This window comes from Miniopterus schreibersii (genome assembly GCF_964146895.1).
Source record: "Miniopterus schreibersii genome assembly, chromosome: 8".
Lineage (NCBI taxonomy): Eukaryota > Metazoa > Chordata > Mammalia > Chiroptera > Miniopteridae > Miniopterus > Miniopterus schreibersii.
In genome coordinates this window covers 69,815,492-69,840,323 of record NC_138109.1, presented here as the reverse complement: position 1 = coordinate 69,840,323, position 24,832 = coordinate 69,815,492, and the positions used below count along the sequence as shown (strand labels likewise).

Here is a 24,832-nt window from a genome sequence, read left to right as displayed (position 1 = left end):
TGAACATGCTAAATTAAAGCATGCTAAGAGGCATGGGGACCATACAGTATGGGGTGTTGATGCAGCTAGGATGGTCCTTCCCATCCTAAAGACCCTCAGTTCAGCTGTGTGCTCTCCATGGCGCTAGCTTTGGAGTCTGCACTGCTCTTCTGTTAGTGAGGAGCAGTCATCATATTGCTAGTCACAGTTATAATAACAACTCCTGCCACTTGGCACAACAGAAAGACCAAGGGAAAAAAGAAAGAAAACAGACAACCCTCTTCGAGTGGCCATGCTTCATATTACCTGCCTCAGATGACATTTTGCTGTTCGTTATGTTTTCTCTGTTTATCGAACGAATATTCAGGTCAAATATCATATGTCCTTGAACCATGTGCTCTCTAAGGCCTGTTAGGTCGTGGGTTAGTCTGTTGAACATACATTTCATTGGGCCGATTCTAACTGGGGAGAGGGGAGCTAGCAGAGGATCCTCTGTCACCCCATATCATTGTGGATAAAATTGAAGCCTTGGGAGGAGCAGAGCCAAAGGAAAGGATTATTTATCCAAGTTTAACCTCGGAGTCATTTCACTGTTTCGTTGGCTACAGTGAATCATCTTCCTTCCAGATGGAAGGCAGGTAATTGCTTTGCTAGTTTCTGTGTTTCTGACGGAGCGTCACCGAAGACCCTTTCGTCTGGGTATTTACTCATTTTACTGGAACAGCTTTCAGTCCTTTAAAAATTAACTTGACTTTAATGTCTAGTAATCTAGGACTCCCCTGGGCTGGGATGAAATGACACTGGGTGGGTTTTGATTTGGCAAATGGCCATTGTGCAGGAGCCTTTGGTCCTCCAGTGGTGTTAACTAGCTGCCCCTCATTTCGCTGAGCTTTAGGCCAGATCTGAGTCTGGCTGCCCGTGTGCCCAGTGATCACTGGGGAGCACTGGAGAATTCAGGCACTTTCCAGCATTCTTGGCTGCTGCAGCCTTTCAGCTGGGATTTGGGCAGAGTCAGAGAGAAGACTGGATGAGTTTTTCCTAGGACCTTAGAGGACCACGCTCCTGGCACTTGTTGAATGATATGAAGCCCTTTATTCCCTAGGAATTTCTAATCCTGGTGTTCCAATCTCTAAGGCCTGCTCAGTCCTTCCAAGTTTTTAAAAATTATGAAGAAAAATCAATTTTTATTCACTTTCATTAAAAAAATAAAGACATACAAAATATGGTAGATTATGGTTAGAATGGTGGAGAGAAAACAGGCAAAATGTGCTAATGATCATTGGAAACTGTTGGCCTGGTGGTTAGATGCCACATCTCTAAAAATAAAATAAATGTGTTAAAAGCAAAAGAACAAGTGTAGATCTTAATGAAGTTTGCTCAAAACCATCTAACTCAGTTAGCAGGCCACAGGTGTCTCCCGTCCCTGGGAGGCAGCGTTGTCTAACTCCGCACTCTCCTCTCTCTCGGACAGACGGGGAGCTCTCCATATCCAATGAAGATGACTCCCTGGAAAATGGACAGTCCCTGAGCGCCAGCCAGCTATCTCTGCCTGCCCTGTCCGAAATGGAGCCAGTTCCGATGCCCAGAGACCCCTGCTCATACGAGGTGCTCCAACCTTCAGACATCATGGATGGGACAGGTAATGCCCTGGTAGAGTTGTAGCACAGGTCCAAGCATGTGGCGTTAGGGATCTTTGGTCTGACCTCGACTGGGGGTTCCATTGTGAACCATCCTGAGCATAAGACTCTCCTGGAAATAAGGCTGAAATTAACCAGCTAGTACATAGTGTAAAAATTGGGAGTATATTTACAATTATTGTTCTATAGTGTTAAAAATATTTTTCTACCTTTAATATCTTTAAAAAGGTATATCTTGTTTTTGTAACATTGATTAATTCAAATGTCACTGTTTTGTTTTCTAACACGCATTTCTGTTAAGATCAAGCTAAAGAATCTTACACTTCTCTATGGTACCTATCTACTTCACCTGTTTGAAAGGCCCTGGCATGCCCTTTAATCCTAGTCCCAGTGTACCAGTTAATGGTTGTATCAATTTAGCAAATTGTATTAACTTACTGTATACAGTCAATGTGTTCATTGGCCATTAAATTGTTGACAATGTGCTGGTTTGTATCCCGCCGGCAGATGATTTTGACGCCATGTAATTGTCACTCCCTCTCTGGTCCAAAGCCCTCTGAGTGGCCAGTACTCATTCCCTCAGGAGGTTTGCAGAATGGTTCTCGTTAGCCTGAAGATGGGGCCCTCCCTACAGCCGGCAAGCACTGGTCCTGTTGTCAGGAGACAATCCTGGGGGAAGGGACCTCTCGGAATATCTGGTGTGGGTCGAAAGGCCACGTCCTTTCTCCACGCCAGGCACACAGTCTGAATGAGCAGAGCTCAGCTGGGAGGATGGCGGAGATGGTGTCTCACGAGGTCAGGTCCCAGGCTTCACTTTGGGACCGGGTGAGTCATTGCTCCCCAGGGTGTCCCACACAGATAATCACAGTGTCCCTTGAGACAGGGGGAGAATTTAGCACTCATGAGGGCTATTTGCAAGGCTTCGGTGCTGCAGGGAACACCGCTTCCCAGATCGGAGAGGAAGAAGGGGCGGAGAGGAGTCATTTCTGGCATCTCGTTGTGGCAGCGATGGGAGGAAGGAGGGCCAGCTGAGCTGCATGCCCCCCATCCGTCGAGCTGCGGGGGCTTTCCCAGCTAAAGGAGGGAATTTTTTTTTATCCACTCTTCCCTGTAACACTGAATCGGATGGCTTTGACTGGCACAGTGAGACCTGCCATGCCAGTGAAGTCACAGTTTCAGTCTGTCACCTGCCTGGAATCCTGTGCCGCTGCCCGAGACAGCTCTTCCCTGGAGCCAGTCGGGGTCCCCCGCGAGGAACAGGAAGAATCAGCCCCAGTGCAGAGCAAAGAGAAATGGGGCGAATCAAAACTAGAACCCCGTCATTCTAGCGAGGCGGGGGAGAGAGGAAGGGGGAAGACAGAAAGGTGCTGACTCGAGCATCCTTCACTTTGTCCGTTTATAGGAGCCGCAGGGCAGGGAGGGGCCTGCAAGAGGCAGGGCGCCCCCTGGAGGCTGCACCAGCTCAGAGGGCTCCAGAACAGGGGGGGTCCCACCTGATGTCAGCCTCTAGGATGTCTTTATTGCCTGGTGACCCACACCTGGGAGCAAGGACACGAGAGCCAGCAGGCAAAAACAGGAATCCGCTCTCTTCCTCCCTAGCAAAGGGCAAACAGGCCCAAAGGAAGGTGCTGGCGCTTGGTGCTGGTTTGGGTCCGAGGGGGCTCTTCATCCCTGATCCATTACTCCTGCCATCTGTGCCTTGTCACGTTTTAGATTATAAACGCCGAGGCTGAAGTGACGAAGCTTCGGAGAGTTTTGAGAACGTGCCTTCTTCCTTTGTCCCCTCCTTGGTCCTCCCGCCTCCCCCTTTCCCACCTCTGCCTCCCTCCTGTGCCCCGCGCCACCCGCCGCCCTTTACTGGGTTTCTGGCGTGCTCTCGAACTCCGCACCTACGTGACCGCCTGGCAGAGCCGCTGCGCCGCTGTGTCCCCGCCCGCGTCCCTGTCCTGTGTGCTCCGGCCGCCCGCCTGCACTGCATTTGTGTAAAATGTCTCCTGTGTGTCCTGTGGTTGTCCCCTCAGTGTCTGAAGAGAGTCCCTCTGCCAGTGAGTCTGGAGTCCTCCTGTCCCAAGATCCTTCAGCCAAACCAGTCCTGCTACTGCCCCCCAAAAAACCTGCTGCTTTCTCTGGAGACCATGAGGAGACCCCAGTGAAGCAGCTGCCCCTCCTCAAGCAGCCCCCCGCCCTGCCTCCCAAACCCACTGCCAGGATTGCCAACCACTTAACAGGTGAGTGAAGACGTCTCTGGGGGCGCGCGGCCCCCCCTTCCCTTCAAGGGAAAATCTCTTCTCTTTCTTTTCATCTGAAGCCTGACGCTCCTCCTTGGCGAGGCTGCTCTGTGGGACGTGTGGGTGTTTCCGTGTGTGTCTTGGTAGTCATGCCTGGGTTTGTGTGTTTGTGTCAAGAAATATTCAACATACACCTACCAGTCATGTGCCAAGGGCCTTCGGTCATGTGTATCTGTAAATATGTGCATTGGCATCTATGTGACTAATTCAAAATCATTCGCCCATCTGGGTGAATTAGGTTCAATGTCAAAATCTTTGCAGAGATAAAGAGCAGTTCCTTGATCCCTTCATAATGAGTTTGTGAAAGCTTTAAAATTTTGTCTTTAAGTTGTTTATGAAGCCCAGCATATTTCTTCTATTAAAATTTGTATCTGTGCTGTTCTGGTAAAAAAAAATTTAAAAAAGCAAAGACAATAATCAGTAAAGTATTGTGAGAAATACTTTTTAAAGAAAGTAAGCTTAGGAATGTTGTCCTAAAATGATTCGTGTATGGTCTTTTTTAAAGTGTTACTTAACTAACGTACCCAAGGTTACAAAACCGGGCGTCTAGTAAGTTGCCCTTCCCCGCACATTAGCACGTGAATTGGGTGCCACTTGGATTCAAGCTGGCGGGGTATCAGAGACTGAAGATCTCAGGGGGTTGCTTCTCAGCCGTGATGGTACCCCACCTGACACTGACCGACTGCCCTTTATAACGTCTTTGGTATTCTTATTGTTTCTATTGACCTTTGTACATTTTTGTAAGATGGGTGGGGATAGAAGCTGGGAAGAATATTTACTTATTTTATAATAGAAACACTGAGGTTCAAGAAAGTAGGCGCCATGTCCAGGGCTAGCGGGAATTCTGCTGTAGAGCCGCGATTAGACTCTGTGTGTCCGGACTCCTAGTTCAGTGCATATTGTTCCAGGATAATGGGATGTCGCTCACGTGGTGCTGAGTTTCATTAGAGTCCAGCTTACACTTGGGGTTGTGTGAAACTGCTTCATCAATGTATGCGTCCCTCCTTGCAGATGTTCGTGGTTTAAAAGACCAAATTTCCACCTAAAGGAACTGTTCAACACATTGATAATACTTTAGTTCAGTGCCCCAACATTTAAATGCATAGAAAAGCACAAACAAGAAGATGCTTTCATAAGCCTCCCTCTAAGAGAGCACCCCTGTCCGTCTGTCTGTCTATCTATCATCTATCTATCTATCTATCTATCTATCTATCTATCTATCTATCTACCTACCTACCTATCTACCATCTATCTGTCTATCTATCTATCTATCTATCTATCTATCTATCTATCTATCTATCATCTACCTATCTATCATCATCTATCTATCTATCATCTATCATCTATCTATCTATCATCTATCTACCTATTTATCATCTATCATCTATCTATCTATCTATCTATCTATCTATCTATCTATCTATCTATTTATCATCTATCATCTATCTATCTATCTATCTATCTATCTATCATCTATCATCTATCTATCTATCTATCATCTATCTATCTATCATCTATCTATGTATCTAAAGTCCTCCTGTACAGTCTTGTGTCACCTGCTTTGCGTACTCAGGGGTATCCTGTGAACTTATTCTCATGTTAGTGAAGATGCACATGATTTGGTTGGCTGCTTGCTGTAGGTCAGGATTTACTTCACTGATGTCTTAGGGGCTTTTCCTGTTCTCCATGTGAAAAACACGACAGCAGATGTCCTCAACAGTATACATTTTTCTTTATAAGCATATTTGAGTCTTCCCTAGTTTGTCTCTAGAATTACAGTTGCTTATTTATATATACAGTGGACCCTTGAACAACGCTTAGGTGAGGAAGTGTCAACCCCCCGTGCAGTTGAAAATCCACATTTAACTTTTGACTCTCTAAAAACTTGAGTTGTCCCTCAGTAGCTGGGGGGATTGGTTCCAGGACCCTTGTGGATGCCAAAATCTAAGGATGCTCAAGTCCCATATGTAAAATGATGTAGAACAATGCATATAGTCAGCCCTCCACGTCCATGGATTCCCAACTGCCAATCAAAAACAGTACAGTCATTTTTTGGGAAAATATGCATATAATGGACCCACGCAGTTCAAACCTGTGTTATTCAAGCATCAAATATATATATAAAGTAGAGCGACAAAGTGACCACTGTCAAGAGTGATCCTTGTAGCTCAGTGCATGCAATCTGCTGCAAGGTTACCAGAGAAGGCTGAAGCTTGAGCTGCCCTTTAAAGCATCCATAGAGAATGAGGGGAGAGCACTTCAGGAGAGAGGACCCTGGATAAAGACTCAGAAGGGGCAATGTCGGGGTCAGTGACAGGGTGGCTGAGCCAGGGTGGTTCGCAGCCCAGGATGTATTGAGAGAGGGTTCACCAGGTAAGGCATACAAACAAGAATTTAGATTGTATTACTGTGGCACTGGAAAACCTGAGAGGTTTTGGGGCAAGGAAGTGAAAACTAGCCTTTAAAGATATTTCCTGGGCCCTGGCCAGGTGGCTCAGTTGGTTGGAGCTTTGGCCCATACACTAAAAGTTTGCAGGTTCAATTTCCGTTAAGGGCACATACCTAGGTTTCAGGTTCTATCTCCAGTGGGGTTCATACAGGAGGCAACCAATTGACATTTCTCCCTCTCTCTCAAGTCAATAAAAACATTGAAAAATTAATTAATTAATTAATTAAAGACAATTTCCTGGGTCTCTGTGTATACTGAGCAGAAAGAAATGATTGAAGGCCTAGCATGGAAGCCGTGGAGGCCAGCCCTATTCCTGGTTCTCCAGAATCACTAGTTGAATTAAACTGAACAGTTTGAGCCTACGTCAGAGGCTGCTCCAGTGGTTAAAATACGAGCTAACAAGCATCTGGCTGATAGCAATTGGGAGATAGAGAACAGAACATTAGATAAGACATTTTAAAGAAGATCTGACAGAATTTCTTAGCCAACACCCTTTAATTTATCTAGTTATCTAATTAGTGAAGGCACACTCCATTCATTCATTGCTTCAGCTCTGTACCCTGAACTTGGGTAACCTGGTATCTGCAGGACTCTTCATATTTGAGGGACTGAAGATATGTAAATTATCCCAGTCTATCTGGCTTCTCTCATCTTTTCCCAAGAAGAGTGGGCTCTATCTATTATTTGTAAACCTCACCTTCATATCAAATGGATAAAAATACATAAAAGCCAGTCATTTTTACCATATTGTACCTAGTAGCCTTTTAAATATGATGAAGACAGAACAGGTGCAGAAGCCTATGGGCTACGATTCTGGTGCTATCCTTGTGGGTTGAAACTCAATTAGACTTGCTTAATTTTTGTAAGTGAGTAATCAGTCATAATGAATCCGCATCACCATGAGGCAGCTACATTAACCCTGTTCTGTTACTAATTACTCAAGAGACATCTGGGCCATGTCAGAAGGAATTAATAAACTAAGAATTCTAGAGCTCTAAATTGAGACTTAGGAGTGTCAGCATGTTCTCACTGTCTGCTGTTCTGTTGACAGTTTTGAAAGGAAACACAGGACAATTTGAAAGACACCAAGCGTGACTAATAGAGACTGACAGTGGTGAATGGTCTGGTAGAATGCTGGAGGAGGCATGAGCCTGAACTGGGGCTACTTCCAGGCACACGATCAGGGAGAAAGATGCAGAATATCTCTGCTTTGGTATTTGCCTCCACTTTATCGGGAAAACCATAATTAATTTGGAGACTGTCTTACAAATTTTCTCTGTCCTTGAGCCAGGTAGAGAGAAGCCCTCCTACGCTCCCAAGCTGCTTCTTTTTTCTCCCACTCTCATCTTTTTCCGTCTCATCTTGTCCAACACCAGTATGCACAGTAGCACGTAATAAAGGTCAGGAGTTGTTGGGCACTAGATTCCCTTCCACTGTGGAAGTACAGTGCCCAGCAGGGCTAGTTGCATAATGAATATGATCTGAGATGAATTGTTCTCATAATGCATCCTTCTTGGAATGATGGCTGACCCTAGAGGAAAAGGGTCATTGAGGCAAAAAACAACACTGCTTCCTTCCTTTCTAAGTCTTCATCAGTCACCTCTCCAACCATGCTGTCTCCAGAAGTCCAATGTGAGACAATGCATGAATGATCCCTGCCTTCTGCATAAGGCACTTGTGATTAGTTACCCCGCATGTGCCATGTGAATAAAAGCTCATCGACCTGCTTCATAGCTGGACTTCATGGTCTGGTGTTCACACTTGGGTAGTAATAATGGCAGCTGCCAGATTTTGAGAACTTTATGACACACCATTTAGTCCTGTGAGGTAGGTACAATTATCATTATTTGCTTCTTTCCCAGTGGAGAAAAATGAAATTTAGAGAATTTAAATGACTTGATCATGGTTATATAGCTAATAAGTGGCAGAGACGGACTAGATCCATTTTGTTGGATTCCAGAGCCCTTACTTATAACGATTAGTTTATACCAGTGGTTATATATCCACCAAGATACCTATTAAAATTCAAAACAACAAAATCATTTGCTTTCTTTGTTGTCATTGTTTTCTTTGTGTGTTTTAATCTGTTCAAGACAAAAAATTATCCAGTCTTTTAAAAATAAGTTAGGTTCTGAAAGCACTTGATCATAAAGAGGAACACCTGAGCACAGTTGGGTTGGGTTTCAAAGAACGTGCTAGAAGGAGACAGTCTAAAAGAATGAAGAATGGGGCAAATAACATTGGAAGCATTTGGCCACAGTTCAACAATAAAAAAAAGAAACCGTTGCTGATCCTTAAAAACAAGTCCTCTGTGTTGTGAATCTGCCGAGGGCTTATCTGCACTATCTTTAGAACCTGAGCTACAAGGAAATTTACTGTATTTTCAGAACTTGGTTGATTGCTAGTTTCAACATTTCAAACTAATTGCAACTGCAAATTTACCTGACAAATGGCATCCATGCCCGGTGGTATTTTTCAGCCCAACAAGTGTCTAATGAGAACCCTCTATCCAGTGCTTGTCAAGCCAAAACCAATATTCCTATTTCCGGCTGCCTCTAGTTTTGTGGGCACTGTCTACAATGGACTGTTCTACAGTTACATTCTCGTATGTAATTTCGTTTTGTTTCTCTGTTACCCCTGATTCTGTCTGTCCCGGTTGCTTCTCATTTCCCACCCACCGTCCTTGTCAGCCTCCTCGCCAACCCTAATCATCTGACTACTTTAGCCTCCCTCCTTGCCTTCCGCACCAGCCCTTCGTACTCTGACAGTGGGAGAAAGCTGGCGGTTAGACCACTGTGACCTTGGCCCTCATCTGTGCCCTGAAATGTTAATGAATTGTAACCCAGAAGCCTCATGAACAGGTTACAGGTTCACACTCTCTTGATAACTGATACCTTGAAGGAATAGGAAATTTATCCAGTCTTTCAAAAATAAGCTAGGTTCTGAAGGCACTTGATCATAAAGAGGAAGACCTGAGCACAGTTGGGTTGGGTTGAGTTCACTCTTTACACCCATTTCTCCATACCTTTCCATTCCTCATTTTCTCTCTTCAAAATGCAGAAATTCTTTCTTCAGTGCATGTACAGGCCTTTGATTCAAGCATTTTCGACAGGGTGCTTTCTGCTCTGGCCTCTGTGATCGGGGTGAAATGGGCAGCATATACGTTTCTTTTTTGGCAGTGCTGCCAGGTTGGAGATTGAATTCACCTGGCACATTTTATTGTGGTGAACACACCTACTCTAAAATTTACCATGTTAACCATTTTTAAGTACAGTTCAATAATGTTAAGGCTGTTCACATTGCTGGGCAACAGATTCCCAAAACTTTTTCATCATGCAAAATTAAAACTCTGTACCTATTAAACACTCCTTGTTTTCTTTCTTCTGCCTTTAACTGCCGGTAACCACCATTTTAATTCTTGTTTCTATGAATTTGACTGCGGTAGGTACCTCATATAAGTGGAATCATACAGTATTTGTCCTTTTGTGACTCGCATATTTCACTCAGCTTAAAGTCTCAAGGTTTGCCCATGTTTTAGCACCTGTCAGGATTTCGTTCCTTTGTGAGGCCGAATGGAGGTTGCGTTCCGAGTGCCCACTATGTGCAAGGCACCCCGCCGTCCCTGATGTAACTTACAAAAAAGAATTCCCTCATCAGCTGTAGGGGTCGTAGGCATCTGTAAACTGCAGAAAACTGTTAATATGAAGATTTATAAACATGGCTCTGAAGAAATTCAAATGGTAAGAGATCAAATCCTTTTGGAAGAATCAGAAAAAAAGTATTATAAAGGAGGATGTTTTGGGAACCCGTCTTAAAGATGAGTAAAAATGTGACGGGTAGGGATGGTAGAGGGGCTTGCTGTGAAATGAGAAGCAGTATGAGGCATGATATGTTTAAAATATAATAGCAAATAGCCCAGCGTGGCAGGGACATGGGGTTCTTGGAGGGAAGTAATGAAAGATCAGGTCAGAATTGGGTTGAAGCAAAACTGTGGAGAGCTTTGAATGCCGTGATGAGAGATTTAACCTTGGAGGGGGAAGTGGGCATCTCTTGTGGACTTTTAGCAATGAATACTCGATTTCACCCAAGCTTCTCTCCTTGATGTCCCCATGGAGAAGATGGATAATAAGGCTGTTTGATGGATTTACAACTGGATGGATGAATGGGGCTGGGAGATGTCCAGCATCGACCTGAAATTGCAAAGGGCACCAAGCTGCCACCCTTGGTTCTTCTTCTTGGGCGTTGTTTAAATGCCTCAGGAGTAAGGTTTCTAAGGGTGGGGACTTAGCCCACCTTGCACCCCTCGGCATCCTTAGCTAGCACTGCACAGCAGCAGGACAGGGCCTTGTGAGCGAGGGATGTCTCTGCTGCCGAGACATTGAAGGGGGTATCAAACGTGTGGTCCAGCCTTAGGTGTCAGGGAGCGCACTAGGAGTTTCAGGGGGAAATGGGATGACCTCGTAGACACCAACGGCAGATGGTTAGACCAGCCACCACCATCACTAAAAATGCAAGAAATCCGAGTATGTCTTCCAACAGTGAATAAATATTGTGTGTCAGGTGGATGCAAGGGTAGAGGGACACGGGGACTACACAGTACTCTTCCTTCACAGTACTTGTGGATCTAACTAGAACGTCTCTGTCTTCACCATGATTGTGCGACCTCTGGGTAGTATTTCATTTTATATGGTCTAAATGTACTGCTTTCAAACTTCGCGGGTATAGCCCTCTGGTTCTGGTGTTCGGAGATCAGATGAACACATTTACGCTCACATGACTTGTGGCCTTGATTCAATTCCTTCTTATTTTTTCCTTCTTATTATTTTAACAAACAATGGGCACTGTCGGATCTTGCTCCCTTGCTTTGTCCATCTCTGGACCTTTCTCCTTCCTTCGTGCGGCCTCGAGGAGGCTCAGGTGCAATAGCCTGTTACCAACTGAGCGCACGCTCCTCTCTCAGTCTCCCTGGGAGGCAACAGCACTCGTCATTACTGCAGAAATAAATATCATGTGTTTTTTATACAGGGGATTTATAAATTCTAACAAAATCCTCATCTTCCAACCGGTGTCTGTTCTCACGATTATAGAGACACCTGCAGTTTTGACTTTGAGAGCAGTTTTCAGACAATGAACATGTGTAACTTTACCTTTAAAATTTTACCCATTTAATTGTTTGCTCTGCAAAGGTAACATGCCCAAGTGACCCCGCTAGTGAGTGACCCCATCCACTACCCAACCTCTCCACCTCAGGGGGGCCAGCTCCTCTCCACCTGATATCCGCCCAGACGGTCTTGAGAGGGGTCAGTTTAAAAACAGAAACGTTTCTTTGCGGAAAGTGGCTCTGAAACAGAGGTGGCTGCTGGTGCTGGTGCTGCACGTGTGCAAAGAGCTTCAACTTTAGGATTCTGGAAGGTCTCAGGACATATTCCTTACAAACGTGAGCCGTGTGCTGTAGTCCCCGTGTGCTGAGCAGGCTTGAGAGAGCAAGCCAGGGAGGGGCACTTAACACAGCTTCCTTGCTACTCTTGTTTCCCTGCACACCATCCTCTCAACACAAGGGGTCAGTCAACACAGGTCGCCTTCACAGGCATTTGGCCAAATACAAAATGCCAGACTGCTGTGAAATGCCTCGGCTGGCCTGCAGGAATGGAAGGAGCTCCCCTGAGTGCCTCTCTTGCAGCCAGGAGAGCCTGTGATACTGGACTGTCCTTTAAGCTCTTAGTACACTTCTTGTGCCCTTTATGTCTCTGGGGGAAATGTCTGTAGCTCTGAAAGGAGAGCTTTGAAAGGAGTATTTTTGACCTGCCGGAACCAGCAAGTGACTGAGGAATTCTTACAGCATCTTTGTTCATTAAGACACTGGGTGCTACTATCACAAGTACTCCCGATACATCAGCCGTTACAGATGGCGTCTGCAGCGGGTGCTAATAAAGTGAGAGGAGAGGCTAGGGGTGTGATCATTTAGCCAGACTCGTTCTACAGTCCTATGGCCAGCAAGTCAACTGCAAGAGTAACCTGAGGGTTTCATTTTCCTTGTTCAGAGCGGTGTCATGTCTGGAAGTACAGCCCCCTTGGGCTTTATGGCTCTGTGGCGCTCACAGTTTGGGTTTATTTTGCTTGTTCTCTGGAACCGGCTGGTTTTGCTCCTTCCACTCCATCAACAGGGACAGTTTTATGAATACACTGCATCTTGATCAGTCTGGCCACAAAGGACTCATCCATTTCTAAGTCAGCAAGCAGAGAGCTCTGTGCAACCAGCGGGGCCAGCACTATCGTCATTATAAATGCAAGAGGTAGAGGGAGGCCTCTGAAACCCATAAATGTCACGCAGCAGAGATAGGCAAAGCGTTTTATTCAGTGAGGGGCTATCAAGGTAAAGGAGGCATTTTTATCCCTGGGTTTTTAGAGGTAGAAGAGCCTAAGTCACCAAAAAAGGTTAGCTATCTTTCCAGGCTAACAGATGCAGAGACCCCAGGTTTTCTGACCCGCAGACCTGCACTCTTTTCCACTTGCTCTCAGTACCGATGCAGGGCCGGGCACAGAAGCAACACACTGAGACCTGCACAGCCCCACCTTTTGCTCTTCCTGCAGTTCTCTGTCCAGCAAGGCAAACTGCAAAGATAGTGCTTTGGAAGCCTCTTTGCTCCCTGCTTGATTTGCTTTCACCTGGGTTTTCCTACCTACTTGTAACAGAAACACCATACTCTCTGCGGCTTCCCTGGCTTCCATCTGCACGCCCCAGCCTGAGAAGCATGAGGTCCGGTGAACTGATGTGGGAAGAGCCCTGTCAGTCACCCTGCGAATGGCCATAGTGCTGTGCAGCTCGCACAGCATGTCCGCACGGTCTGTCCCACCCTCACCACACCTGTGGGGGAGGCGGAGAATGTGTCATTGCTTCTTCAGAACCCATTAAGACCTTATCTGTTGAACTCCGAGTACATATTCAGGATGGTCCTGGGGATATTTTATACTCAGTCCTCTGCTAATCTGTATGGGGTCTTTGTAAAATTATAAAAATGTGCCCTTCAGAGGAATGAATTAAATAAAGCTGCCCCTTCCTCTGGGGTGACTCAAGCCCATGCCAGGACAGACCTCGGGTTGATTTCAGCACACTCTCCCCCTCAGCAGCTGACATGGAGGTTGTGTAGATGTTTATTCATTTCCTTCTCACAGCAGACTTGTAAGGTGGATAAGATTCCCTTTCCACAGATGAGAAAACCAAGGCTTAGGAAGGCCCAATGTCTTAGGCAAAGGAACAGAGCTTCTTTGTATTGGATCTGGGATTAAACCCCAGTTCTCCTGAGCTCTAAGCCAGTGGTGATTTCGCCAGGCCATCTACCCTCAGCCTGCACCAGAAGCTTCTGGAAGCCCATGCCCAGCCCTCGGAGAGCAAACACCTCCCTCCCCCAGGAAGCCCTGGGCTCTTACCATTTTGCCTGTGGAGGGAGCAGCCTCTTCACCAAGGACTAGCTCTTAAAGGACGGCTTTCTCAGACTTGATTGTGGGGAGTTCCCTGGGGTCTAGTAAGAATGCGGATTCCGATTCAGAAGGTCTGGCTGGGCCCTGAGAATCTGCATGTCTGTCATGATCCCAAGAGGCCCTGTTGCTGCTCATCCATGGACCACACTGAGATCAGCAGAGCCTTAGCGTAGGAGAAACAGGTCACTAAGCTCTACTTTTTTGCACTGCTCTAAAGACACGGTGAGAAAGAAAACCAACAAATGTTTATTAAGCACCTACTATGCACTAGGCTCAGCCCCTGCTAGTGAACAGGTGCAGAAACAGCCAAACCCAATGTGATTTATTTAATGCATTGCATCCACCTACTGAAAAAAAGAAAAGAGAGAAAAGAAATCAGCAGCAAGTCAAGAAAAGTGAAATGGATGAAATGGACTCTATGAAATGCTGTGACAAAGGGAAGCTCAGAGCCCTTGAGAACCCAGTGGTTGGCACCTGCCAGCCTCTGGGAGGCAGATGGGCTTCCTGAGAAAGCAGCTCAATAATGATGGTAACGAGACCAACAGCAATTATAGTCCCTGTTTATTAACCAAGTGCCAGGCACTATGCTACACAGGTTATGTATTTTATCTTAATTTTCACAGTAGTTCTATGAGATATTCATTCATCCCCATTTCACAGATTGGAAAACTGAACATTCAAAAGTTTAAGCAGTTCACTGATGCTACCAGCTAGGTGAGTGTGAGATTTTCAGTTTATCTTCCATGCTTAGTAAAACAAATTTTGGTGATGATGTTGTGCTTCTTAAAGTCCTGTAATAACATAACGGCACTCTCTCAAAGTGTGGTCCCCACCTAGGTCAAAAGGATCTGGGAGCTTATTTACAGAGCAAATCCCCTGAGCCCCATCTAACACCCACTGAATCTGCATCTCTGAAAAGGAGGCCCAGGGATGTGCCTTTCCCCAAACCTCCTAAGGAGTTTGATGAAATCACCACCCTAAGAATTTGGTATCTCGGAAAGAGAAGGTGGGTGGCATGCGGCACAGTGCCAGTCCATTCATCTCACTCTGTCATTCTTACTGCAGAAATGTCAGTGCTTCGCTGAACAGAAATGAGTATTTGGATGTGTTTCTTTATTTGTCGAACAAATGCACGCAGTACACATAGGACAAAGCAAAAATCAGCAAGGAGGAGACAAGAAGAGTCGAATGCATTGAATCAACACTGTAGGAAAAGCTAAACTTCTGATTAAGTATTTGTTGCTTGAGACACATTTTTTAAGAAAGGTTCTTTAGGCAAACTTGTCTAAAATGTCCTTGAAGTATTCTAAAGCAAATGAAACAGAAAAATCCACCCACATCGATATAAGAAATCTTACCATTCACAAAAGGCTCAATGATAAATGACTTTTATAAATATAAAATTAAATTAGAAGTGCCACTGGACACACTAGTTTATGACCAAATCCTTTAATTGCAAACATTAGATTTAGGCACGCTAGTCATTAGGTGAATGCATTTTAGGCTAATTGGCTAGCAGTGAACTGGTTTCTTGCACATTGGTCTTTTAATTTTCACATGTTGTGGGGCATAGAAATGGAACCTGGAGACCATGGCGATGCCCTCAGGATGGATTTGCCCAGGCGCTAGATGGAATGGATGCATCCTGGGCCTTGGGCGCCCGAATACTCCAGACTCGGGCAGCATCATACTTTATGCAGTTTTCACCCTGAATCAGGGATCCTCAACTCCCCCTGTATGGCAAGCACCTGGGAAGACTTTAAAATCTGAACACCTGGCCCAGAGATTCTGCCTCAGTAGGTCAGATGAAGCCGAGGAATAGAAACTTCTAGCAAATGTCAGGAGATGTTTTCAAGTGGCCCTAGAACTCTGATTTAAGGATTAGTGCCATTTTTTGTTTGTTTCCAGTAAAAAGACAAGAGTAAGAGTCTAAGAGTAGTTTTTAAACACGACTTTTTAAAAATACAAAGCTGGATCCCCCCCCATCCCGGGTAGGATCCCTGAGAAAGGGTGTGGGGGTCCCCCTCAGTATGATCCTAGTATACCCCTGGGACAGAGAATCACAAGCTGCAGGCACTCTGGGTCGTGGAGTCCAGGGCCTCACCATTGCTCTGGGCCAGGCACCCTGTGGAGAATGTTGACATGCATGTGGGAGGAACCATCCAGAAGCTAGTTGAGAAGACAAGGAGCTGGCAGGAATGAGCACACAGTTGAGCAAAATGAAATACGGGTGCTGACCACCAGAGTCACAGGAGCTCAGGAGAGGAAAGGCTGCAAGGGGGAGCTGGGTCTTCTGTTGTGCTTCGGAGGGTGAATGCATTTCTGATCATCAGGCTCGTGTTTCGGGAAGTGGGGACTAGAGGCTCTGAAGAGGGAATGAGCGTGGTTATGGGGAAACCCAGTGTGGTGCCCGGCCTGACCGGAGAGCCAGGGAGATGTAGGAGCTGGACAGGAATGGCCAAGAGTTACACTTGGACTTGCAGCATTGACTGCAGTAAGGGGCCATTGCAGGACCTCGAGCATCACCTGTGCTTTACGGAGATCTCTGGTGCAGGGTGGGAATGGAGAGAGGGCTGGGCCTTTTTTATCTACACAATAAGAACAGGTGAGGTCCCAGGCTGGTGTCATGGTCACGGGGGCAGAAGACACAGAAGTGTGCTAGGGACAGAAAGATAAATTCAGAATGGCTGATCTTGTACACCTGTCTCCACATCGAGTCTCCAGATCTCTTATAAGGAATGACCTGGTTTTACGATGTCATAAAGATATAAAAAATAGGCACTGCCAAGCCTCTAAGGACCTGAGCTGCCTACGCACGCCCGGGTCATCCACAGCGCTGGAGACAGATGGGACTGCAGAGCTGATTTACTGAAAACCAACCAAAAATTATTTTAAATGGTTCACTTCCATTGTCTATCCCTGTTTAATCTATGCTCATGTGTGACGCAGAACCAGAAGGCAGCAGCAGGCAGGAGAGGGAAGAGAGGGCTCCCAGGGCCCCAGCTGGTCTTTCCTGGGACAGTAAAGTAACCATCTCCACTGTTGGTCCCGCTGGGCATTTCCTTGTTGCCTGTTTTGATAGAATTCTTGGCATGCACTTGGTTATTTCGCCTGTGATGAAACCAAGTAAGTTTTGCTATGGAAGTTTGATAAGTAATACTGTGACTGGAGGAGGGTGTGCAGGAAGCCAGAGCTTCACAGGGACCAATGCCATCACCGTGCCTTCCTGGGCAGACGGTCCCATCTGCCCTCCTGGCTCTGCTTTCTCCTGCCCAAGCATCTGAGCACCTCCTTGCCTTAGACAGGCAACCAGAACCACAAAAGAAGGAATCATGGGTCAAGGGTCCCTGATGAAAAGCTTTAACGCTTCTGGGCACATTGCATTTGCTAGGTTTGTGCTAAAACTTTCAGGAGTCCCAGGAATGCCCCCTTCAGGAACAGGGACAAGGCAGAGGTGGTGAGTTTCTGCACCTCTGCCACTTTGGAATTGGCACCACGGCATCCCGTGCATGGGGGTGGTAACAAACAGGATGAGCCTTCTGGGGAGGGCATGAGGGAGCCTTGTGGTCATGATTGGGTCCCAGTGTGGTGTTAGGGGAGCCATCCTACCAGGCCCCCTGAAACCATTAGGCTTTTCTGTGTCTCAGCTGTAGGATCAGTAGTTTAGTGTTCCCACACCCACAGCTGTGTGATCCCAACACTGCGATCCATTTTATGCTCACATCTGCCTCTAGCCTAGCTTTCTGGGAAGGTGTGAATTCATTTCTCACAAGAGCATCATAGTTTCAGCTCACTCTGTAAACATGTTTTGAGCCCCTTACTGTGTGAGCTGGGCGCCTGTTCAAGATGCTAAGGATATAAAGACAAATTATTCGTGGGCTTTGTTCTACAGAGGAGACGGCTGTGTAAACAGGAAGCGCAGATCAGTGTCTTCAGAGCACGGTGCCATCCTCAGGAAAAGGGAGATAATGACAGTGTCCACGTCACAGGCTTCTGTGAGGATGAAACTGGTTCGACACAAAAGGCACTCAGAACAACTCTGGGCACGTAACAGGCCTGTTGCAAGCGCTGGCTCTGGTGACACACTGACATCGTCAGCACTGGCATGCCGCACTCCCACAGTAGGTCCGGCGGGTGCAGAATGGAAGGAGTGACAGTGATCGAGGAAAGTTTTTCAGGAGTGGTCATTTTTGAGCAGTATCTTGAAGGGAGAGTAGGCATTGACCAAGAAGACGAGAGAAAGTTCCAATTTGAGGGAACGTGACAAAGGCCCAAGGGAGTGGAAATGCCAGGTGGTTTGGGGAGCTCGGCGGTCCAGGAGTGAGGGCGGATGCCTGTGAGTCATGGTGAGAGCGAGTCCTGATCGGAGGGAAGAGGGGCCTCGAGGGCTCACCTCAGTTTCTCTGTGCAATAGGAGAGGTGCCCACTGAGCTGGGAGCCAGGGGAGGCGGCAACAGCCCTGGGAGGATGTGAGGAACAGAGGCCACCTGGGAGGAGTGAGCTGGGGATGGAGACTTAAATTTTGGGTGAGCAAATAAGTAAAATCCACAGGAGAAAAGCTGTACATGTCAAAGGAGAGACTGGTCAAAGCAAGACAGGAGCAACTATTTGCAACTGGAGGCACCAGAGCAGACTTCAGGGAGGCAAAGTGTGAACGTGAGGAGACGAACTGAGCAGCAGAAACCAGGGAAGCCTCAAGTGATGTGTCACAGTTGAGCTTTAGTTCCAGGCCATTGGTAGGTTTTAAACTGAGGAGTGACAAGATCAGATTGGTGCTCTAGGAATGTCAATTTGGCAGGACTGTGGTAGTTAAACTGCCACCCTCAAAGCAGACAGATCGTTGGAGAAAAATCTAGGGCCTCAAAGACCAAGAGTCGAGCCCTGCCCTGCTCCCTGCATGAGCACCAGGTGTGAAGTTGTGCGTGCTCGCCCACCTTCCCTCTCCTGCTGCCCTCCTGGCCATGTTCTCCCAGGCAACCTGCAACCCTCACAACTCAGCCTTGTGCCCCCCCAGTGCTAGATGATGCCCAGGAATGTGGGGTACAGCAGAGGACTGCAGGTCATCCCAAAGACAAAGACGCCCTGAGGGTCTGGTCTAACCTTAAGCTTCCCTTAATTTGGAGCATCTGTGGGAATTTCAGTGCCACTATCATGGAACCAGGGGGTCGGGTGGGGACCAGTTTCCCCAAGCCCATGGAGTGCCTGTCGGAGCCTCCCTACAGTTTGAACAGCCTGCCTTGGGTGCCATGTGAGTTGGTGGGCCAGCCCAGTCACCATGCCCACAGCTCACCCCATACGGGGCACCTGAACCCTCTGTGACGGCAGATGCTCCCAGAGCATCCTCCCAGATGCGGAGATCGCCCAGGTTACAGATGAGGGGATGGAGAGTGGCAACATTAGAGTCACTGTGGAAGGGATGCTGTCAGTGGACTTGAACCTAGGGCTTCCTTCTAATCTGAAAGTGCCAAATGAAAAGATATGTTCACATCGTGACGGCCCAGTTGTAGGCATTGTGGCCCATCCTAGAAAAGGTCTCTGGAAGTCCATGGGTTTCCACGACCAGAGGGTGCATTGCATTCGTTCCCTTCCCTGCTGCTGGTGAGCCTCAGGCTGACAGCTGTGTGACAGACACTAATGCCTGAGTCCCTGGGGGCCCTTTCCGCCAGCACACTCCAGGCAGGAAACAGGACATGGTGGGTGCTTGCTGAGCACCACTCACCCTGCTGGTGTCTTCAGTGGGTGCGTTTTATCTCAGGTCCCCCCAATGCCCATGGCCTCACGGTGGGCCCATGCAGTGTTCTGAGTTTCTTCCCCCCAAACTCACACCTGTCTCTCACCTCCTTCTGCCACAGATCCTGGCGCCCCTGTGAAATTGCCTTGTCTGCCAGTGAAACTGTCGCCTCCGCTACCTCCAAAGAAAGTCATGATCTGTATGCCTGTAGGGGGGCCAGACCTCTCCCTGGCTTCCTACGCAGCCCAGAAGAGCGGCCAGCAGGGTGGGGCGCAGCACCACCACACAGTCCTACCGTCCCAGATCCAGCACCAGCTGCAGTATGGCAGCCTCGGCCAGCACCTCCCCTCCGCCACCGGCTCCCTCCCCATGCACCCCTCGAGCTGCAGGATGATAGACGAGCTGAACAAGACGCTGGCCATGACCATGCAGAGGCTGGAGAGGTAATGGGGTGGGGTGAGGGCTGGAGGATGAACTTGGCTGGGGTTGGGGAGAAGGGTTGGGGGTTTGATCATGACACAGGGATATGAAGGCCAAGGCAGGGGGGGTGGGAGGAGAGTTTGGAAGTAAAATCAGACCAAAATCCGAAGGTCAAGGGAAGTGTAGGAAAAATAATAATGTTGCCAGTTGCCAAACTATGGAACAATCACATTTCTCAAAAAGAAGCAGCATACATGCTAGCACATATTATATTTCCATAAGCCTTAACATTTTTTGAAAGCATACACACATAATCATTAAAGTAGTTACCCCTAGGGCAGGGAGTTGGGGAGCAAATCTCTTGTTTTCTTTTTTCATATCTTCCTATACTAATTTTTTACTTTATAGATATTTTATGATATAAAATGCCCATTTGAATGTAAATTAAAAAAAGACTAGAACTGGCAGAATGGCAGTGGAAAACCAGAGGGATGGGAAAGGTGGAGAGTGTGCCTGTTCGTGCTGGTGGAGGAAGTGGAGTTCTGCAGTCTGCTTAGATGCCTATGAGCCTGTGATGTTCAACAAGTGGTGCAGCCCCCTCCTTCACTAGAATCTGCTTCTAATGGCATTGCTGGGAGATCTTCCAAGAGAACCCCAAGGGTAGGCCTGCAGCAAAGACCCTGACTCCCCAGCCCTTGGGGAGAGCTCTCGTGCTTGTTCTGAATAGCACTGATGTGTGTGTGTGTGTGTGTGTGTGTGTGTGTGTGTGTGTGTGTGTGTGTGTGTTTCAAACACCACCCTTCCTGGGCCCAGAGGTGGCTGAAATTTCCCACTATGATTCTAAGGTGTGTTGCTTGACCTAGTTCCCTTGCCTGACAAGAAAGTGGCGATCTGGCATGAAGGGTGTATCTGAGCTGGGACCCTTAATGCCTGTCCCAGGTTAAGACCTCTGTTAACTGGGTCCTAGGGATGGCAAATTGCACTGTGGGTTCCCAGCTGATCACCAGGCAGAGAGCCAGAGGCAGACGGACACTGTCGGGAGCTTTCTGGTGCACCTTCCCAGCTCTCAGTGGCTTTCTCCCTCCCTGCCTCTCAGCCAAGCATTCTGTGTTTGGGAAATTGGTGACTCCGAGGGAAGACACTGCCGCTAGGTATCCTGACTTGATTGCGCCACATTAATAGCTATTGTCACAGAAGGAAAAAAAATGTATTTGGCCCCTTGTCATCATTTCAACTACTATTATTGTTAATGAGGACAATAATAGCTTAAAGCTCGGATGGCACTTTTTAGTTGACCACACACCTTTGTTATCATCTTAATCCTTACACCACCTTGGGAGACTGGAGAAACTAAGGAAGGCTGAGTTCCCCAATGCCAGCTGCTCAAAGAGTGGACCACACACTGCCTGTTGCCCATCTGCAACCAGATGGGGAAGAAATTAAGAGCCAGCCTTTACACTCTTTTATGGCCATTTGACAGAATAATGTTGTATGTTGAATCTTATAATAAAAAAGAATTTCATTTTTTATATTTATTATATTTTACAAAAACACCCATTTGTGATGGATTGAAAATTAAAATATGTAAATAAAACAACCAACCAACAAAACTGGTCTTTCCCCATGGACATATGGGAAAGCCCTGCCCTAGATAGTCCTGCGAGGCGTCGCACCTTCCAGCCTGGTCGTCCAGCTGCACATCCAGAGCTCTGTCTGTTAGAGGGCAGCTGCTTTCCTCAAGGCAGCTAACGGTCAACATACTCCCTGTCCCGTGTCTACTATATATCCAGTAAGTTTTGGTATCTCTCGGGAGCTTTAATCAATTGAAAAAACACTCTGGACAGTATACTAGGAGGACATTGCTGAATACGCTTACACTTAAAGCATGCCATTTTATAAGGTGCTGTTGACAGCCCTAAGCCACAAGTTACACAATGTTCCTCGGTTCAGTAGTTTCTGTGTATTTGTAGAATATTTCAGTGGACTGTAGACCAGTGGGTAGGTCTGTTGACCTAAACCAAAGCAGGTTCTTTATCAAAATGAATCCTAGAGAACAAATGTGGGGTGGCTGGAGGGGAAGTGTGATATTATGGGAGGTGGGAGTGGGCCAGAAGACAGCATGGCCTTGGCAGCGGAGCCAAGGCAACCCCCAGGCTGTTCTTTCCTCCTCTGTCTCCCTCCCCTCTCTTCCCAGGTCAAGGCCCGGGTTTGTTCTGATAGACCAGCCAGGACATAGGGCATTAGTGCATATATCACTTTGACAAGGGAGACCTTCAGGAAAAGAGAGGCTTTATTCCCAATCAAATAAAGATTGAGAGATTTTCCTGAGCATTCACATTGCCTTCCAGGAGATCTGGCAGGAACTGGGAACAGAACAAGGTCACAGGCCACCTGTCAGTTCAGTGCGGGAACTGCCACTGTCTCCAGTGATGTTACCCTTTTTATTTTCTAAGAATTCTCCCTGTTGCCTGTCAACAAGATCTCATTCTTGTTCTGACCAAATTTAATACAGAAGGAAACAATTATTTACATCTAGCAATTCCAGTGACTCCAAAACACACCGCAAGAAGAAAGAAACATTACCGAACACTTAGGCATGTTGCCCACAAAGACCCTTAGATCTCCCAGAATGTCACCTGTAGGGCATTAGTCCAGACCTCCAGTCTGATCCTGATGAAACATTGTAGTTAGCATGTAAATTGAATGAAGAATTAAATAGCTTTAATGTCTGACTTTGGACCATAAATTTGAATCAATAGTCCTGTTTCAGTTAAAACAGCCCACCCGTTGCAGTGTTCCTGACTATTTGTCTTCTAGTCTCTTGGAGAAAGGGAGCTTCTCTAGGTACCATTATCAACAAGGTATAATTATTACTAAGTTCTTTATTACATTAAGCTAAAACTTTTACTTATTATAAACCCCCAATCTTATTTCTAATCTTTTACTGTGAAAGGCTTTCAAGTCTTTGAAGATAGCTACCATTTACTTTATCTGTCTTCCCTCTTCTATGTTAATAATCCCAAATCCATGTAATCGCTTATTGAGATGGTTTCTAGACTCTCTACGTATTGTTTATGTTCTCCCAAGATTTTTCTAAATCTGTTCTAATTTGTATGAAGTTCTTAATCATTACCTTAACCTGAACCCTGTTGGATGACACTAAGAAATAACATATGGTTAGATAGTTATAACATTGACTCACCAGATTTGATGGGAGCGGTGCAGGAGAGAAATAGAGACCAGCTGCAGCCAGCTTAGACACATTTATCCAATGCCTCAGGGCTGCCCTGGGCAGCGTGGCCACGCTGGAGACAGCCCCATGTCACGGCTGAGCGCCTGAGGGCCAGGTTTCAGTCTCAGAGACTCCACGTCCTTTTGCCTTTGATTCCACATGTGTAAAACAGGAATATTAACACCACCACCCCATTGGCATTGTTTGTGAAGAACAAATCACTTAATTCAAACCACTCATCTTATTGGATAGCATAACAGGAAGTGCTCAATAAATGGTAGTGAGTATTAAGCAAAATTATATAGCACACGAAATTTGCCTTCAGTGCCCCTAAAGGGCATATTGCAAATAGGTTTGATCTATCTTGTGGATTTTGTTTGTTTTGTCAGTTTCCTCAAATTAGATTGTTTTCATTTGTTTCCTCTCCACTCATATCCTTTTTGAAGATATTGTTTTATCATCTCAAATATTATGCAATATTTATTTTTAATATCTACAGTAAGCTCTGTGATCTAGTTCGCGTCAATCTTGGAAGTTGGACTTCAAATCCTAATCAGCCACTGATTTTCATTCCCCTCTTAATTCAGTTGATCAGTTCTATTAGCTGGGAACTAAATTATTGAATATTGAATTATTGAATATTGAAAATATAATAATTTCAAAATTGGACAGAAAAAAATTGAAATCAGCAGCCCCCCAAATCCCTTCAATCTCTACAATTCTATTATTCCATAATTATTTTAGGCCTTTCAAAGAGAACAAATCATTCATTGTCCTAGTATAAATACATTTCATGGTGACAATTACTTTTCTTCATGTGACCTCAAGGGTCACAGGAAATTCTAAAGACTGATTCTTAAAGACTAATTCCTGGTCCTGAACTAGATGATCCCCAGGGTTTCTTTTAGCCCTAACAGTCTGACATAATTACTGCATTGGCTTATGTTAGTGATGTTTCCACCTGCAAATAAGACTGTTCCATGATGATAACTAGAGGTGCATTGGTGCCCTAGCAAAAGTTAAACTCTGAATACCTGAGTGTTATTTGCTTGTGAAGCAGCATATCTGAAGAAGTTCAGAATTTTGTTTATCATCATAAAAATGGCATATGTTTTTAGGTGAAATGCATTTTCAGGGAAAGATTCCTTTTTCTTATTTCGATGACCGCCTCTTTAAAATCTAACGCAGTTCTGGTTAGACATTTGTCCCTGACTATTTGAGGTCAGAGTTTTATCAACCTCTTACATGAGGTCAGTTCTTTGATTTTAAAGCATGTATGTATTACCTATAAGTGGCTGCCTGTAGTTACTGTTTTACCACTTAACTGCTATTCCGAGGGGCTTGATGAGATTTCAGTGCAAGGTATTATCACCATCCCCTGAAAGGTTGGTGAGCAAACTGGTTAGAGGAAGATTAAAATGAGACTGTACAAACCATTAACATCTTTCGAAATCTTAAGAGGATTAAAGGAAGTGTATTTTTAAGAGACAGAATATGTGCCTGAATTCCTGCGTATACATCAGTTGAAACTCTGCCTTGCCCAATGCATAAATAGTGATTCTTGGATCTTGCAAACTATTGCCCAGAAAGATTTTGCAAACCAAAAATATAAAAATG

The 24,832-nt window shown here is 46.0% G+C and overlaps 1 protein-coding gene across 7 annotated transcripts in view; it reads left to right on the top strand.

The window, feature by feature from the left end:
- Positions 1 to 24,832, top strand: part of PHACTR1 (phosphatase and actin regulator 1) — a 458,770-nt gene that overhangs the window by 382,157 nt on the left and 51,781 nt on the right. For 5 of the 7 annotated variants that reach the window (XM_081143827.1, XM_081143829.1, XM_081143828.1 and 2 more), the window contains 2 exons: positions 1,451 to 1,618; positions 19,685 to 20,006. In XM_081143827.1, the coding sequence (XP_080999953.1) occupies positions 1,451 to 1,618; positions 19,685 to 20,006 (490 nt within the window). Of the gene's footprint in view, positions 1 to 1,450; positions 1,619 to 3,637; positions 3,845 to 19,684; positions 20,007 to 24,832 lie in introns of all 7 variants that reach the window. The other 2 variants (XM_081143825.1, XM_081143826.1) reach the window with 1 other exon arrangement.